Below are 17,113 nucleotides of genomic sequence, written 5' to 3' on the forward strand. Positions count from 1 at the left end.
CTTAAAATGAAAAATAAAAGAAACAAAAACCAAAAAGAGCATTTTCTTAAAATCTACAGTGATAATGGCATGTATCTTTATAAATACATACCACTTATTTTGGAAAATAAGAAGAGTAAGTCCAGAGTTTAGTTAAAATCTAAAATTAATAAATGTTGGACATTATTCTCAATCATACATAAATACTTTGAAATTAAAAATTGGGCTTAAGAAACAAAAATTCAATGTTTTCATAGTAGTGTGTTTCAGGGGTATGCTAGGCACTTGAGCCAAAAATTATACCTTGAGTTGAAAACTTAAAATATTTACTGAAATATATATGTACCTGGCATGCTCAAAAATATGACCTTACATAGACAGTGTACACAGACCTTACATGACCTTACACAAACCAAAACACATCACAATGGTGAGTTTGTATCCATACCATAGTTTAATTTTCTCAGCATAGCTTTTTATATCTTTAGAAAATTTTATTTAGGAAAATCTAGTTGAATTATAGAAACATTTCAGTATGCTATGGTACTTTCAACTGTCAGAAAACAACCATCAGGATAAACTAGTTTTTAAGGATTTTCTACAGTTTTATATGACAATATAAAAAAATCATAATCTTTAAAACATATGTCTTCACATATAGAAGACATTACACAGATATTTTTATAGAACTCTTTAAAATTTAAAAGTTTTTATTTAGGATCATCTGCTATCATTATTTCTGATCTATCTTTAAACAAAGTTTATTTTGCAAGAGCAAGACATGTTTTTCTAAAAGAATGCAGCTGTAGAGAGTAGATTCTTCTACAAATAGAAATGTAAGATATAAAATATTTACTATGGAGAGTGTAAGTGTTCAGGGAATTCTTTTCTGGTTTTGATGCATATCATGGCTTCATGGTCAAATATATATTAGGTAACACCTGTGAGTTCTACTCCAGGTTATTTCTAGAGCATATGAAATTAGTGTATTTCAGGGCTTTGACCAGAGGAAGCTCACAGATACTGATGTACTCTACAATACGCAGTTACAACCACAACTATGACTTTTAGAGGAAGGAAAATTTTTATCTTAAAAAGCAATAGAAATTATCAGTCCCAAGACTGTCTTAGCTAACAATGTTAAGAACAAAAATCTCTGTTCAGTCTCTTTTTAATACTATGAACACCTTTTAATGTAATACCTAATTTGTAAACCTCTTTCACAGGCTCATGATGCTTAGGCACACTTCTGATAATAATGTGTCCTCCTGTCATTGTAATTCTGTCTGACCCCACTTTTTCTCTTTCTCCTGCTGTCAAAGTTGTCCTTGCCGGAGTTTGAAATAGCATGTCTGTCAATCCATCCTTCTTATTGAACCCTCATATTCTGGAGGAGTGGGGCTCAGTGTGTCTTTAGAACTCTCATTTTGGCTTAAAAACAGTGGTTCTTGACTGTGGGTGATTTTGATAGACATTTGGCACTATCTCGGGACATTGTCATGACTGGAGGACAGAAATGCTACTGTCATCTGGTGGAGGGAGGTCATGGATGCTGCTAACAAATCGTAAAACACAGATACCAGTCCCCCAAAACAAAAAAGATCAAGCCCAAAATGCCAATAGTGCCACTGTTGAGAAAGCCTGTTTTAGAGAAAATTTTGAAAATAATATTATATAATGCAATGATATTATTAAAATGTATTTTCCATTCACTGATAGATGAAAGCAACATTAAAACAATTTAAAATCCTCCTATATTAACATTTTTGCATGAGTTTTTCATTGTTACCAAGTTTTACATTTTTTTGGTGAAATGGCATGTTGTGGCTGCTCATCTTCCAAGAATAGTTGTATGTGCATGGTTTATTTAAAAAAAAAAGTACTGCTTTTACCATAAAAGTTCCGTCACAGCTCTAAAGCACTTTTATTTACACCACATGTGAGTAGATTTGTGATACGTGGATAGGTACAACTGCTTTTTCCTTTCCTCTGTCTTTTCTCTCTTCATACTTTTTTTTCTTTTCTATTTTGTTTGGCAGAACCCCTCTAATTGCAGCCGGAGTCATTGGAGGGCTCTTTATCCTGGTCATCGTGGGCCTAACATTTGCAGTTTATGTGAGAAGGAAGAGCATCAAAAAGAAAAGAGCCTTGAGGAGATTCCTAGAGACAGAGGTGACATGTTTTGTTTTGTTTTTTCTTATCTTCTCTTCATGTGTTTAGGGATTATCATTTACGTTTGGAAAGTTTAGATGACAATTTTTAATCCAGGTGAAAACTGTGTTCGATTTCCTGCTGAGGGTTTATATTTTATGGTATATTATACAAAATTGATCAAAAAGCAGAGTATATAGTGAAAATAATCAAGGCATGCCCATGGCTTAAAGAGGATACACAGTGGAAGTCACAGAAATTACCTTAGTGAGGAAAAGACAGGTCTGTTTCTTTAGAAGGGGAGGTCCTGTTATTAAGCCCCAGGATATCACAATAGCAAAGTTGTACTGTTGTACTAGAAATAATCTGGGTAGAGGATATCTCAGTAGCAGAACTAGAAAAATGTTAGAGATAGAATTTTTCTGGTTCAAAATAAAGCCAGGTAAGATAGACAAGCAATTATGCTTTAACTAGGGTCATTAAATAGGTAGCCCCTGATCTCATTATTCCAGCTGCGAAAAGCTGAGCTTACAGGATAAAGCTTAGTGTTGTAATCACACAGACCTTACCATGCAGTTCATGTGGTGCATTTAATATTGTGCATGTGAGTTATTGTGAATATGCAAATTAAAATAAATTATTATAATTTCTTTTCTATTGCTACACTGAGTTGTCTACCATGTGAGCTGATACCTTTCACTGCACAGGTTATAGGGGAAAAACAATTACAGAAGAACATGCATTTACCAGATTTCTCTTAACTGGAATACGACTGCTTTCTCCTGATACACGCATTCCTGCCAAGCTGAACAATACCGAGCAAATCTGCTCCAAGTCATCGTGTTCCCTGGGTTTGCTTTCTTTCTCATTGTCGGTGTGACAGCCTTGATTTTTCCTCCTAACGACAATGGAATGCAAATATTCATTCATTCATAAATTTTGTACATTAATAATGAATTAAATGTTAGCTCTTTTCTTCTGTAGTCAAAATTAGAAGAATAAGGAGCTACTTTACAGTTACATAGAGGAAAATACTTTCTAAAGATTGGAGTTATCTAAAATTACAATAGGCTGTCCTATCAATAGACATGTGCAACCTTTAGAAAGAAAGTCAATTACGTGCATGGGAAAACTCAGTAGTGATTTCTACTCAAATTGGGTGTTTATGGATCAACTTGGTTTCACCCCCACACTTGTGAATAACAGTTTGAGCACAGTGCATGTGCTGTGCACATCTTCAGCTTAGCTCGGTAGGATGCTGGAGGCAGACAGAATTTTCCCTCGTGTTTAGCTTGGGGCAGTCAGTGAGAGAACTCTCGAAAGTGAGTAAACTAGATTTGGAGAGGAATTGAAGAGCAATTCCAGTCTCTTAACTATGTGCAGAAAAACCTCATTGTTATGGAAAAAGTTGTTTTGTTTTCTTTTGTTATTATGATATTTTCTAAGAGGTCCTTCAAGTTGGCATTTCATTACTAAATAAATTCATACTGATTGGTTTCAAATAAGCCAATTCTATTTTTGTAGTAATTTATCATTTAGGACTGAATTAGATAACTGTCTAATTGATTCCTATCTTTTTCTTGGTAAAAATAAATAAGTATGATTTTTTTTACCATCTTAAAAAAAGAGGAATTTTAAGGGGATCGACTTAAATCCTTAATATTGTAACTGGACTTCTGACTCAGAGGTGAACAATTTGTTACAGCATGGTATATGAGAATGCATGTAAAGCCGATACACGTCTCCAAAACTTTTACTTCAGATTGTCTTTCTTCTGTTACTAGTAAAAGTAGAAAATACATGTTTTTCAACATTCACTTATAAGTGTATGCACTACAAGCCCAATGCTTTGATAGATGCTATTGTGTAGTAATGAAGAGTGACGGATTCAGTGCCTGCATATGGCAGGCAATATTACAAAGTGTTCTCCCTATATTGTATACCATTGCATTCTTTAACAATCTTCTAAGGTAATTAATGTTCTACCTATTTCACAGAAGTGAAATGAGAGGGATAAATTGCTTTCTAAGCTCGTGAATGGCAGCCCCGGTATATAAGCCTGCTACAGTAAACCCAGATCTCTTTCCACCATACTAGCACACAAAATGAAACTATACTTCTTTTAACAGTATAATACTCAAATGCCTGGAAAACAATGTGCAGACCACGATGTTCACAGGAGCGTGATAATAATAACCAAGCTGGAGGGCCATGGTGCATTTAGCCCCGTAAACAGACGTCTTGAAATATTGTGGTGCTTTTCAAGATAATTTGAGTGGGAGTAGCCCTTAATTATCCCCTTATGCTGAGAAAAAAAACAAGCTATTTGTCTGTGTTTAAAATTAAACTCCTTTATTTTACTTAAAAAAAAAGAAACTCCTATTGTAGATTCCTTTTCCTCAAGCATAGATAAAAACCTAAAATCTGAACATAGGATACAGACTTTTTGGGATCCAGAGTCTCTTCATTGCCTACATATTATTTTCTCACGTAGACAAGAAATTGGCATGTATTCACATGTGTTCCTTGCTTATTTGTCCTCTCTAACCCAACAGCATCTAAACTGTGGTGTCTAACATCATTAGCCTAAATGTACCCCCTTTGGCCACACCTAGCCCATTTTATGACCTGGTGTTCCCCACCTTCAGACTAGTCACTCTCTTTATGTACGTGTTCCTCCTTCTCTTTGACGCTGTGTCCAAACTGGCTCTCCATGGCCCCAGTGTCCTCTTTAATGACAGCCTGTCTTTATCATCTCAAGAACAGTTTGGAAGAGTTCCTCCTTTAAGAAGCCGAACCTAAAGAACCTCACTCCCTCGTGCTGTTGTATTCTTTCACATCTCCTAGCATTCACTCATGATCTAGAACCAATTCATAGAATTTTAGAATTTTTGATCTAGAAGGTATCTAGAATTTGCTACATAAAATGTGTTTAAGGACCATCACTGTATTTGAGCATCACTTGGCGTTCTATAAAATGCAAATTTCAGCCCAAACCACAGACCTACTGAGCCAAAATCTGCATTCTAGCAGAACTCCAAGTAATTCATATGTGCATGAAAGTTTTAGAAGCACTATCCAGGAATATTGGCATTGTGCTACTTATTATTTTTTTTGTAAGAATGTTCTGATGTGTTTACCCTGGATTTTAAGTGCCAAGAAGGCAGCATTTCATTGTTTTATGAACTAAATCTTTTTAAAGGAAAAAGATAACTTTACTAGAGTATGCTGACACAACTAAAATCTCCAAGTCTTACCTGAAGATACTGAGAAGGAAGGAGCTTGAGAAGTAGAATGAAGATCCCCTAGCCTATTATGCCTCCAGGTTGCCATACATTTGTTACTTGAGCTCACCAGGCAAAGAGCATGAGAAGAGAAAAGATAGGGTCTGAGGTAATGGTATCTAATCCATAATACAAAAATATTTTTTCAAGAAGAAGTGTGCTTGTGTGTTTTTGTATGTGTGAGAAAGGGAACCAGCCACGGATAGAGAAAGAGAGAGAAAAGAGAGAAGTGCTGATTGTTGCATTGAAAGTTATAACTTGTATTATTTTTTTGTCTTTTTTAGTTGGTAGAGCCCTTAACTCCCAGCGGTACAGCACCCAATCAGGCTCAGCTTCGTATTTTGAAGGAAACTGAGCTCAAACGAGTAAAAGTACTTGGCTCGGGCGCTTTTGGAACTGTGTATAAAGTAAGTAAAAAATAATATACACCATCGGTTATTTTAAGTTTCGTCCCAGACTTGTTTAAATAGTAACCGGAGTTAGTGCTCTAAACAACCCAATTTCCTTTTAGTATCCATAGAGAAGAACCTTTCTAGTATTGAGATGTTGAAGCACAAATTAGTTCATCATTTTTTTTCCTTAATTTTTTATTACGTAAGGTAGGAATGGATATGGACATGACAAAGCAGGAAACACTGGTACAAACCCAAAGTGTAGTTCTTTCTCTCAACACCCTCCTGAGCCCCTTTTGTATCATCTCCCCTTTGGAAAATGTCATCCTCATCCAAGATGTCCAGCTCTAACCCGTTTCCTTTCCCCCTGCACAGCGACCTATGAAATCCCAGACAAGCTCTTTGATTCAAACCTCGTCCCATTTAGCTAATCTCCTCAGAATCCACACTCGTATGCAGATTCCTCAACAGGGCAGGACTAGTTCCTAAACAAACTTTTATCTACCTGGTGTCATGTATGATTTAATAAACATTCTTCAGTTTAATGCCCTCATCATTATACGCAGACTAAAAAAATAATGACTATTTGTGAAACTTGGGTCAGACAGAAGGAGAGGGTGACCTCATGGCTTTTGAATAGGAGAAGCCTTCCTGGGAAGGGAAAGCTCAAAGGATGGTATTTGCATGTTTACTTATTTAGCTTAGTTCCAAAACCTATTCAGAGGCCAGGCCAAAGATTAATGGTGGTGAAATTTACTCTTAATGGCAAATAACAAGAATAAGAAACTCTGCTTGGTTAGTGCTAAATTATTTCTTGTAGTGTTCATTCTTCCAATTCCCAAAATTACTTTGCCAGTTTTATATCTCTCTTAAAGCTACATGCAAGCCTATATTTTTTACAAGCATATCTATTAAAATAGATTGGATCTTAGGAACTTTGCATTTTAAAATGTATGTGCAATTTTTTTCTAAGACAAAGATTTTTAAACAGAAAATGCTAACAATTAAAATATAAACATTAATTTTGTCCACTTTGTGTTTAAAACAATCAAATTTTTAAAATATAAAATTGTTTTATTCTAAGGTTAAAGTGCTGAAGTTTCTTAATATCTTAGTGTGCATGTTTTGTTCAATTAAATTCAAAATTATTAACTGAGCACCTAATTGAATAGAAACTACTCAAAGCTGACTTGATGCCTTCCAGATTTTAATTATTTGTATGTTCAAAGAATCACAACTTGTCTATTCTGTTTCTCTATTTTTATTATGATGAAAAAATGGACTTCCATTTTAAAGACAACTCAGTCTTCAATTGTTCCAAGTATATTATCATCCTTATATTTTTTTAACTTAATAGGGTTTGGAAATTTAATATTACTTTAAATGATAGATACCATTGAACTGAAGACTAAATATGACTTCTGACCTTAGTAGGGAAAAATATTATTTATTTAAACATTTCTTAAAAAGCTTTATTAATGTTATCATTAAGAACAATTATTTGTTTGCTTTTCATGATGCTGTGCCTTTATTGAAACTACTTGCATTGAAAGGTTATAGAATGTCCCATAAGTATGTTTGAATTATATAACTGCAGTACGTATGGTTGACCCTATTTGTTAATGAACATGTTAGTTCTCACAAGGACATACTGTCTAAAATATAAAGAATTATTCTTGACTACACAAATGCAAACTGACTAAGGCAATTATTTGGTTAATTATTTCTCCTGGTTGGAGATATCCTGTGTTTAAATATAAAAGATGAGTCAATATTATGGGTATCAGTGTAGTTGATTTTTGTCTGGTCAGGCCTAGAAATTAATGGCTATACTTATTTTAAAAGCAGTATAAGTAGATGATAGTGAATTTATATTTTTGTATAAAAAGTATGCTTTAGAGATATTTTAATATTGATGCAATATTTTTATAAGTTGATTCCCTCTACAGTTACTTTATTAAATAATGGTAAGCCTGTTCTCCACACCAGGAACCATCAGTGAGAAAATGTAGCTTATGGGTCTTGGGCTTCAGTGTTTTTTCCTCACTTAAGCATTAATAATTTTTGAAAATTATTATACAAAAGGGAACTTGTTATTTAAAGTTTATACTTGACATATAGATTTTTTAATTGATTATAAAAAGAGTATAGCCCTTATATTCACCTTCTAAAGGTTAAATTTCATTTTTCTTTATTATTTTGACTTTTTAGTAATTCTTGTTTAGGCCTCCTCTTACATTATTACAACTTTGGATATCACAAATACATATGTTACTGAATAGAAATACACAGTGAAGAAAAGTTTTAATCTTTTCTTTATGACTACAACTAGTTAACATTAAGAAAGACAGGAAGTAGAGATGGAATAATAAATTGTTTTTTCTTTTTTTCATTTTAATGTTAAAACTGCCAAGAAAATTATTTTTATTTCAGATCTAACAAATTAAAAATTTTTATATTCTTATGCAACTTTATATTTGGTACTATGTTCAGTTGGACAAAACACTTAAAAAAAATACTCTTATGTAATCCATGCGTCCCTCTAAGCCTTACCAGAATCATGGTTCTCATTCAAATGATTTAATTGTTTTTGCAGAAATGCTGTTATTTAATGTTGTACTTTAATTAAACTCTGTCTACTATACACTTCCCCAATGTACAGATCCTGTACAGATATTATAATTATATTTCCATGGAAGAGAGAACTGGCAATGGCTAAAATAAATATTTTATATTACTTCAGAGATATAAGTCTTTGACACTCACACTACTTAATAATATAGACAAATTAAAGTGTGCTCAATACACCCTAGTACTTGCCTTTGAAAACTAATTCTCAAATAATCACCTTAGAAAATTAATTCTTAAATCAATCTGAACTTCAGGAACATGAGAAAATACTTTTATAATTTTTTCTTTTTAATTTTCACAATTAATTAGATGATATTAAAGCTGCAAAGAACCTCCAATTGACTTAGTCTAATCTTCTAAAGTACAAATGAGGCAACTGAAATTCGAAAATTTGAAGAGCCTTCTCAAAGTCTTGAGAAGTTGAGGACATCATTTGAATAAAATATTTTTATGATATCTTATTTCAATGATTTTCTTTTTTATTTTATTGTATTTTATCCATTACCACATAGCCCCCTTATACCCCCTACCCCCACAATCACCACACTTCTGTCCATGTCTGTGAATCCTATTTCCATTTTGCTCAAACCTTCCACTATTCAAAGTCTTTTAATGCACACAAATTGATTTTATAATAGTGTAAACACCTTGGAAGCAGAATACATGTATGATTCATCTTCACATAATGAAAGATGACAACAAAGTTGCTGAGTAACTTGTAACGTATAATAGGTGCTTGGTAAATATCTATTCATTAAATGAAATAATATAGAACTAAATTATTTTTAAGTAACTAATAGCTTGATTAAAATTAGATTAACCAAATTTTATTTATGGTGTGAATATTGTATGTCTTAATAAAGATTGAATGTGATTTTTCCCCAAAGGGTATTTGGGTGCCTGAAGGAGAAACAGTGAAGATTCCTGTGGCTATTAAGATTCTTAATGAAACAACTGGTCCCAAAGCTAATGTGGAGTTCATGGATGTAAGTACAGACACAGGCAATCACATTTGTATCTGTTATTAATAGACTGCTTTTAGAATTTGAAACAAAAAAAGACTTTACTACTTACCAAGTTTCTTTTCTGAAAAATGTATAATCTTACCAAAAATAAAGGCTTGAGCTGAGGCCAGTCAACTTTTGCTTACAAGACCAATATGCTTTTTGTGCAATGTGGTCTCTGTGGCAATTACACAACTCTGTCCTTTTAGTGGGCATGCAGCCATACACAATTAAAACCAAACAAAACCCAGAATGAACATGACTGTGTTCCTGTAAAACTTTATTCACACAAACAGCCTGAAGGACAGATCCTCCGGCCAAACCCTGCCCTTAAAGGGCCATGTGTTTACTAATTTGGTGAACTGCTTTTGGACATAGCGATGATGGTTTGAAAAATGGTTCAGGCTGCTGGATTTTATTGTTGCTATGATATGTTTAGTTGAAAATATGGATAAATAATAAGTAATGTAGTGAGTTAGTCTCTATTAAATTAGGAGCCTAGCTAAGTCAGATAATTATCCATTGAAATATACCTTTTTCCATTTAAATTCAGAAGACAAGATCTTACAGGGAAAAATACTCTGACTATAAAATAAAATAATAAGAGAGCTCTGAAGAATAAAAGTACTCTATGAGATCAATCTGAGCTTTAATATTTCCCTAGAAAAAGTTGTGGGCTGAGATGTTCAGCAAATTTCAGAAGGCAGGAGACACGAAAGCCTGCACACACAGCCTACTGCTGTATTTCCCACATTCAACACCAGCTCTCTTGCCAGGGGTTCTTATCAAAGACCCATCTTTCTTTATCTTTTAGAATAATGTCTCCGGTAATAAGAGTGGTTTTGATTTTCAAATAACCTTCATATGAAAAATGATGCAAACAAATGCATTGTGATTTCTTTCTTTTTTAAGATGGATTGCTGTCTATTTCTACCCAGTTTCTCTTATAAGCTCTTATGTAAGTTTAAAGGAGCTCCTTTTGTGACTCTAGGAAATTTTGTCTAGGTATAATACTAACCATCTTATATAGGGATGCTTTTAGTTTAATATATTATTAGTCATAATAGGGCTGATAATGAGCTAATATGAACCTGTTGCTCTGATCAGCTGGCACCTTGCCTTCCAGTTACTCAATATGTTACATACCACCCCTGTTGCATATCTGCCAACACCTGTCTAGCAGACACTGGTAATCTGCTAAATAATGCTCTCTCCTGTGGGTCTGTAAAAGTTCTGATACTCTGCAGCTACATGTCCTGGCTCATATACTAAAATCTAAAACTGAAGCCTTTTTCAGTGATATCAGAATCAATCCAATATTGCTACACATTTGTGAAGAGGATTTTCACAGAGAGTAAAATCAAGAAAGAAAATGACCACATGTGTAAACAGTGTAGGTTAATGTGTAAAACAAATAGAAAAAAAGACCTTGCCCAGCATAGACCACAGGCCGAAGCTGAAACTCACAAGAATGCTAATGATCTCTGCTGGAAGCTTGGACAGCCATTTGTGTCATATTTCCATGGAAACAGACTGGCAGAAAGGGGTTAAGAGGCTACAAAATAATCACCTAAGAAAGAAGCTCTAAAAACCTCATCATGTGTTTGAATGATTATTTGAGAGCTGCTAACCTCATCCATTCCTTTTTTCTTGATCGGAGGTCTATTCCCATGGAAACATGAGTAGGAATGGTAGCTTTGAGTCTTAGGTTTCTGTTGAATTTTTTTTACTGCCTTTCCTATTTCTATTTTTTTTCTTTTTATTGTTGTTCAGTTACAGTTGTACCCATTCCCCCACCCTGCCCCCCTTCGCTCCTCCTGCCCCATCCTAGCCCCACTCCCAAAGAGCTGTGACTGAACCATGAAAGGGGTGATTTTCCTAGATGGTTAATCAGTGGTGACTAACAGACTCCAAGAAGTAAGTCTGTTTTTTAAAAGTTTAAGAAAACTAAGGAAAATATTTTGACTATGGCTGTATACCTTGTGGACAGATGCTGAAGGGTTAACAGATTGATGCATTACTATTTATTGGCAGAACATGAATAAGTAACAAGCAGAAACACTTCCTCCTATTTTCATGGCTTGTTTAAAAACATTGGAAGGATCACACAGTAATGATGAAAACACAGTTGAATCAGCAAAATCAATGGTGAATTTAGTATTTTAAATAGCCTGGTAAAATTTTAAGGCAAACATATGCCTATATTACATACCTACATTTTTATTTCATCTCTTATGTTTGTAGATCATTATAAAAACTTGAACAACATATAAAAACACAATAAAAAAAGGTTTGTGTAAGCAAAATTATCTTGATTTGTACCAAAGGACTGAATTGGATTTGCAAATATTCCCGGGGTTATTAAGTTGAAAGGCATATGGCTGGCATATGTCTTAGTCTGGATTCCTCCAGAAGCAGAAACTGAAACTGAGACAGGATTTGAGTGCAAGTTGATCTTGGAGGTGAAGGACTCACAGTAGGAGAGTCTGGAAAAGAGACAGGGGGACCCCTAAAGCCAGCTGCCATCGTGAGTGACTGGACTTCCTTTCCATCAGAGAGACTCTGACAGCCAGGATGGGGCAGACACCTCAGAGTCGCCCTACTCAAGGGTTAAGGGAGCTGATGAAAAGACTCCTGTTTCCAATCACTCACTGGTTGAGGGCTACTGGGAGAGAAGGGTGCTTATTCCCCTGTACATTTTGCCTGTGAAGGGTGGCAAAATAAGCTTTAGTAGCAAGAGCTGTTGTGCAAGGAAAGTCAGGTAGAAGTCAGCTAGGATGGCCCTATGATAGAGCATTCCAAGGATAACTTTTAAACTCAACAAACGTTTCCATAACCATGGTACCTGTCTCTTTTCAAAGTAGCGCATGCATAGATTTGCATTTCTATGCATGTGTGCATGTGCTTTACACCTTTTCATGGAAGGAAAATAAAGCTTCCCAAAACAATGAAAACCGCATATCCTAATTAAGCACCTCTCCCCAAACTTTACACTTAGGATAGAATATTCCAGCTTTAATAACCTCTACTACTCATTTTATCAGATATCGCTGTGCTTTACTGGTTATTATAATAAATAATACAAATGCAGCAACTTAATACTGAAAACTCATTACATCTAACATTTCTATTGATATCCAAGGGCAAAGGAGAGGACATTTTTATTTCCTTAGAAGTTTTACTATAGGCAAAAATAAATAAGAAGCAATTTGTGTTCTATTAAATGCTACACTAAAAGCAAAAGAAGGAGAATTTGATCACAAGGCTATTACTCAGCTCACCTGAATATGTCTAATGGATTCATAATGACAGTAATAACACACTGCTCGCAGATGGCTGGTACATTCTTTAGTCCCATAAAGGAAGATCACATCGAGCAACATTAAGAAAATTGCTGTAAAGGTCCACCTTTATAAGAAGAATGACTACATCTACACGGATTCCTACTTTATTGCAAATAACACCATTTCATTGGGAAAATGCTTTGTTTTGTTTTGTCTTTTACTTTACCCATCAGATGGTTCAGAACACATACCTGAAATGTGGCTGTTGAACAGGGTTTGGGAATCGGGGTCTATGATCTCAAATCAGGCAGGCTCCAACATTGCTCTGTTTCCACCACTCTTCTTTTCTTTTTTTTTTCCTCTGATAGTTAAGTCCACTATCATGTGACATAATTGTATTTGCCTGGGCAGCACATATGTTAATTATTTTAAATTAATTTGTTTTCCTAAAAATTAATATCGAGGAAAAAGAAGCTCTGCAATTATCCTGCATTTCAATGGCTTATCAATAATAGTTCAACGTAGCTGAATCTTCTTGGCTTTAGTTTCATTCTTCCCGCCAAATCAACCACAGAGCTCACAGTGAGGTCCTGCAAGGAAATACATTTCAAACCACCCAGCCCCATTGTGTAAGTGATTTTCATATTAAAAGAAGAGTAACTTTTTTCCTTTAGCTTATACAATAGGGCATTCTGTCTGACACAACTGTCATTTTGCTATTTTCTGAAGAAATTTCCATGTGGATTTTGTTTCTATGTTTCTTTTCTCCGTATCGCCTTTATGACAGTCAGTGTCTTAACTGGAGTCGTTTCAGCTCTAATTGATGTCATGTTAGTGGGGTGAAACAAACAGAATTTGTAGGCAAGGTCTATGTATTCTCTCAGATTTCAGCTGACTTACCACAAAAGGATTTCAAAAGATATTTTGTTTTACAACATTATTTTTACATTACAATGTTTTCATGCCTATAGCTTTTCACAGTTAATAGTGACTCTTATCCAGATCCTGTGTCACAGTAAAAGTCGATTTTTAAAAATTCATATGTTAATATAATTATGTTTTAGACTTATTAGATTTTTTTCATTCACAGATGTGAATATAGCTCATCAATTTCAGAAGTAAAAAATACTAAATTATTTTTTAAGGCCCATCACTAGGATGTCACAGGATTCTGTACTGCTTGCATGATCATGAAAGTTTACCAATCTTTGTTTCCTTTAAAAAAAAATGAAGGTAAAGTAGTTAAGAAAAGTTTTGGATAGTTTTTTTACTTATAAAAATAAAATAAGTCTTCAGAGACAGAATATATAAACTCCATTAGAAACAGAATTTTGAGCCTTTTCAAGACCTACTAAAATGAAAGGAAAAGAAAAATGTCCTGGTATCTTCAGTAAGTTGTTTCTGTTATAGTGCATTTCATTGGCCCTTGTACCCATCCTGTTGCTATTGTATGCAACTCGGTTGGAAATGACAGCACACCTGAAATCCCTGTTTCAAACAGCCCCGTCTACACTGTCCAGCCCCTCCAGGTGTTTTTTCTGTAGTACTTACTTGAGGAACATATTATTCTCTCAGATATCTCCCATTCATTGACTCACTCTGGTTTCTTACTATCCCTCAGCTGCCACTCACTTATCCTCACATCCCTCCACAGACAACTTCTATTCATGGCCCATCATTACAATGGCATTATTACAAAAATCTGCAACTTTCTCACTTTTCAATATTAAGCTGACAGTAAGCAATCTCAGAAATATTGAAATGTCTCAGTGCCATTTTCTTTATCTCCTTTCAATCTACACATTTTCCCCTAGATCATCTCATTAGATTATCAAATTCCATCTCTAGTCTATTAATGCAGCTGACCTCATCACTGTCCTTTCAACTGGTATTGCCCAGTTGAAATCTCATGGACATTTTAAGTGTAACACGTTCAGAATGTACCTCTTCATCTTCTCTTTCAAATCATTCCTAAATTAAATCTTACCCATTTAAATAATTTGTATATCCATCCACACTATTTGTTCCTAATAGAAATTTGGGATTCATCGTTGAATGTGACAACTCAAACTTACAATTTTCATTTCCAATTCAACAACAAATAAATGCTTTAAGTCTATGCCATAAACACGTTTGGAGAACTGCTTCTCCTTTTTTTTTTAATATTGCATTGCCACCACTTAATCAAGAGCATCAACATTTTCAGTTTGAATTATGAGTATAACTTCCAATTTTCAATAGAAAGCATGAATAAACCTTTTAGTAGCTTTATGAAATAAAATACTAGACCCTTGGCTTCTAAAGCTCCTATTTACTTTCCCAGTCTTCGTTCTCTTCACTTTCTTTCCACTCCTCTCCCAAGCCACGCCAGCCATTCATTGTCCTTCCTCAAATGTCCTTTCCCCAATTCCTCCCAATGAACTCTTAGTTATCCTTCTTTTCTCAGACGAAGTACACTTCCCCAAAGATCCCTTTCCTGAGCTCTTAACCTAAACTGTAAGCTATTAACGGTGCTCAGAAATTTTCCTTTGTGCATCTATCATGATTGGTTATGATATGTTTATGTGTCCTAGTTTTATTGTGGAACCCCACTCTCCACCTAGATTAGAGGGTCCCTAATGACAGGGGCTGTCTGCGACCTCCAGTACTGCATAGCGAATGGCAAGCCCAGTAGTGTAGGCACAAGGAAATAATAAATGCCTGGTTAATTGACTAAATGGTTTTATTTTTCTATTTTTAAGTGAGCTTTATTATTCCTCCTTTAAGCCTCTTCTATTCCAGTCTGATGGATGCTATCATATCCCCCCATAGTCCTGTCTTTGTTTGTCATATGGTACTTGTGTCAATTTCCATAGGTATTTTTATTACTCATCTCTGATTTATTTCTATAAACTCAATTTCATGGCTGTCTCAAATCCAGTGCACCAACAGATCACCTAGGAATAGACATTCCTTATTGACTCTGTAAGACTCAATGTACCCTCTGAATGTCTTTTGAGAAGGAAAATGCCTTTCAGAGTTTCTATGCCTATAGGGGGCCAGTAACCTCCCATAGTGGGGACCCTCTAAATGATTTTTTATGAATGCTTTCATTATACAGGGTCCAGCACAAATAACACCCCTTTTTTATTACAAAATCATAAGAATGTAATTCTGTAACATAACAGTATCATACTCAAGCACACCATATGACATTTTAGGTGAAATGTTCAAATTAAAACTATAAATTATTATACCATATTATTACCCTACCAACCACTGCCAAGCTGGCCTTACTTCTGCTGGACCCTATACTTGGGATGGTAGTATTAGGTTTTATTTTTAGCCTTTAATCTTGAGCTCCAAGAATCTTATGTAGTAATTTTGGGAGTTTGCTTCTCCATGACAATCTATTATTAGAGTATCTCTCCTTGTCTCTTGCCTATTTACTTCTATTTCAATAAGAATAAGGGTGCAAAGATGGAATCCTATGTATATTTAAAAAAGAGAAAACAGTTTTATTTTCATCGCAGATTTTGGTAAAAGTAAATAAAAGTAATTGACTACAGTTTATTATAAATCATCACAAGTAACAGTTATCTGAATTTATAGATATCCTAAAACTTGAGCTTTAAATATTATGTTAAGGGGTACTAAAAACTAGAAAATAGGCAAAGTAATTGACAAGTTTTGCATTCTAACAGGCTTAATTTCTCCCTTGAAGCACCTGAAAGAGACTACCCAATCCAAAACAAGTTTTGCTCTAAACTCTCTGACTGCTTTTATTTCTCCAAAAGCATTTCTTGAATTTGTGTGAATAATAGGACATTTTTTGAGAGTACTTAGTCTACCGTCCCAACACTTGAATGTGGTGAATGGATATAAGTAGTCCGTTAAAGGCACTGTTCTCCGTGTTGTAGGTATTTGCCAGCTCTCTCAGTTCCACCATTTGATAAGTGTCACACATGGCTGAAGGGTGTATTGCTCTGCCACCATAAGCTGGAGGAGAATTACACTGATCGTGTGCAGTTTCTGACTCCAGTCTGAGTGGTGTTTACTAACTTGGATGGCTTAGGAAGAAGCATCTACTCAGTTTGAGTGCATCGGTAGAAAGAATTGCTTATAATATGCAGATTATTCATAAAATTCATGTGGAAAGCTTTTGCCCACAGAGCAAGCAAAGACCAGAGCATAGAATTTCCAGATAATCAGCAAACTATTTTTGATGTATCAAACCTTAATCTAGATGGTTTTGTTAATGCTCTGTTTATAAATTTGAGAAGATAAAATATTGTTTCTGTGGGATGAAGGGATCATCTGAATAAAGTTCTAGTTTGCATTATGTGGTATAAAGTGATTTTAGTTATTTAGACAGCAATAATTTGATTCAAGAAATAAAGTCTTAATAT

The 17,113-nt window shown here is 34.6% G+C and overlaps 1 protein-coding gene across 6 annotated transcripts in view; it reads left to right on the forward strand.

Annotated features, from left to right (window-relative positions):
- ERBB4 (erb-b2 receptor tyrosine kinase 4) overlaps nt 1-17,113 on the forward strand; it is a 969,394-nt gene that overhangs the window by 759,198 nt on the left and 193,083 nt on the right. For all 6 annotated transcript variants that reach the window (XM_045852658.1, XM_045852676.1, XM_045852684.1 and 3 more), the window contains 3 exons: nt 2,019-2,151; nt 5,699-5,821; nt 9,325-9,423. In XM_045852658.1, coding sequence (XP_045708614.1) covers nt 2,019-2,151; nt 5,699-5,821; nt 9,325-9,423 — 355 coding nt within the window. The remainder of the gene's footprint in view (nt 1-2,018; nt 2,152-5,698; nt 5,822-9,324; nt 9,424-17,113) is intronic.

This window comes from Phyllostomus hastatus, unplaced genomic scaffold (assembly GCF_019186645.2).
Source record: "Phyllostomus hastatus isolate PE091 unplaced genomic scaffold, TTU_PhHast_1.1 phas_contig_137, whole genome shotgun sequence".
NCBI lineage: Eukaryota > Metazoa > Chordata > Mammalia > Chiroptera > Phyllostomidae > Phyllostomus > Phyllostomus hastatus.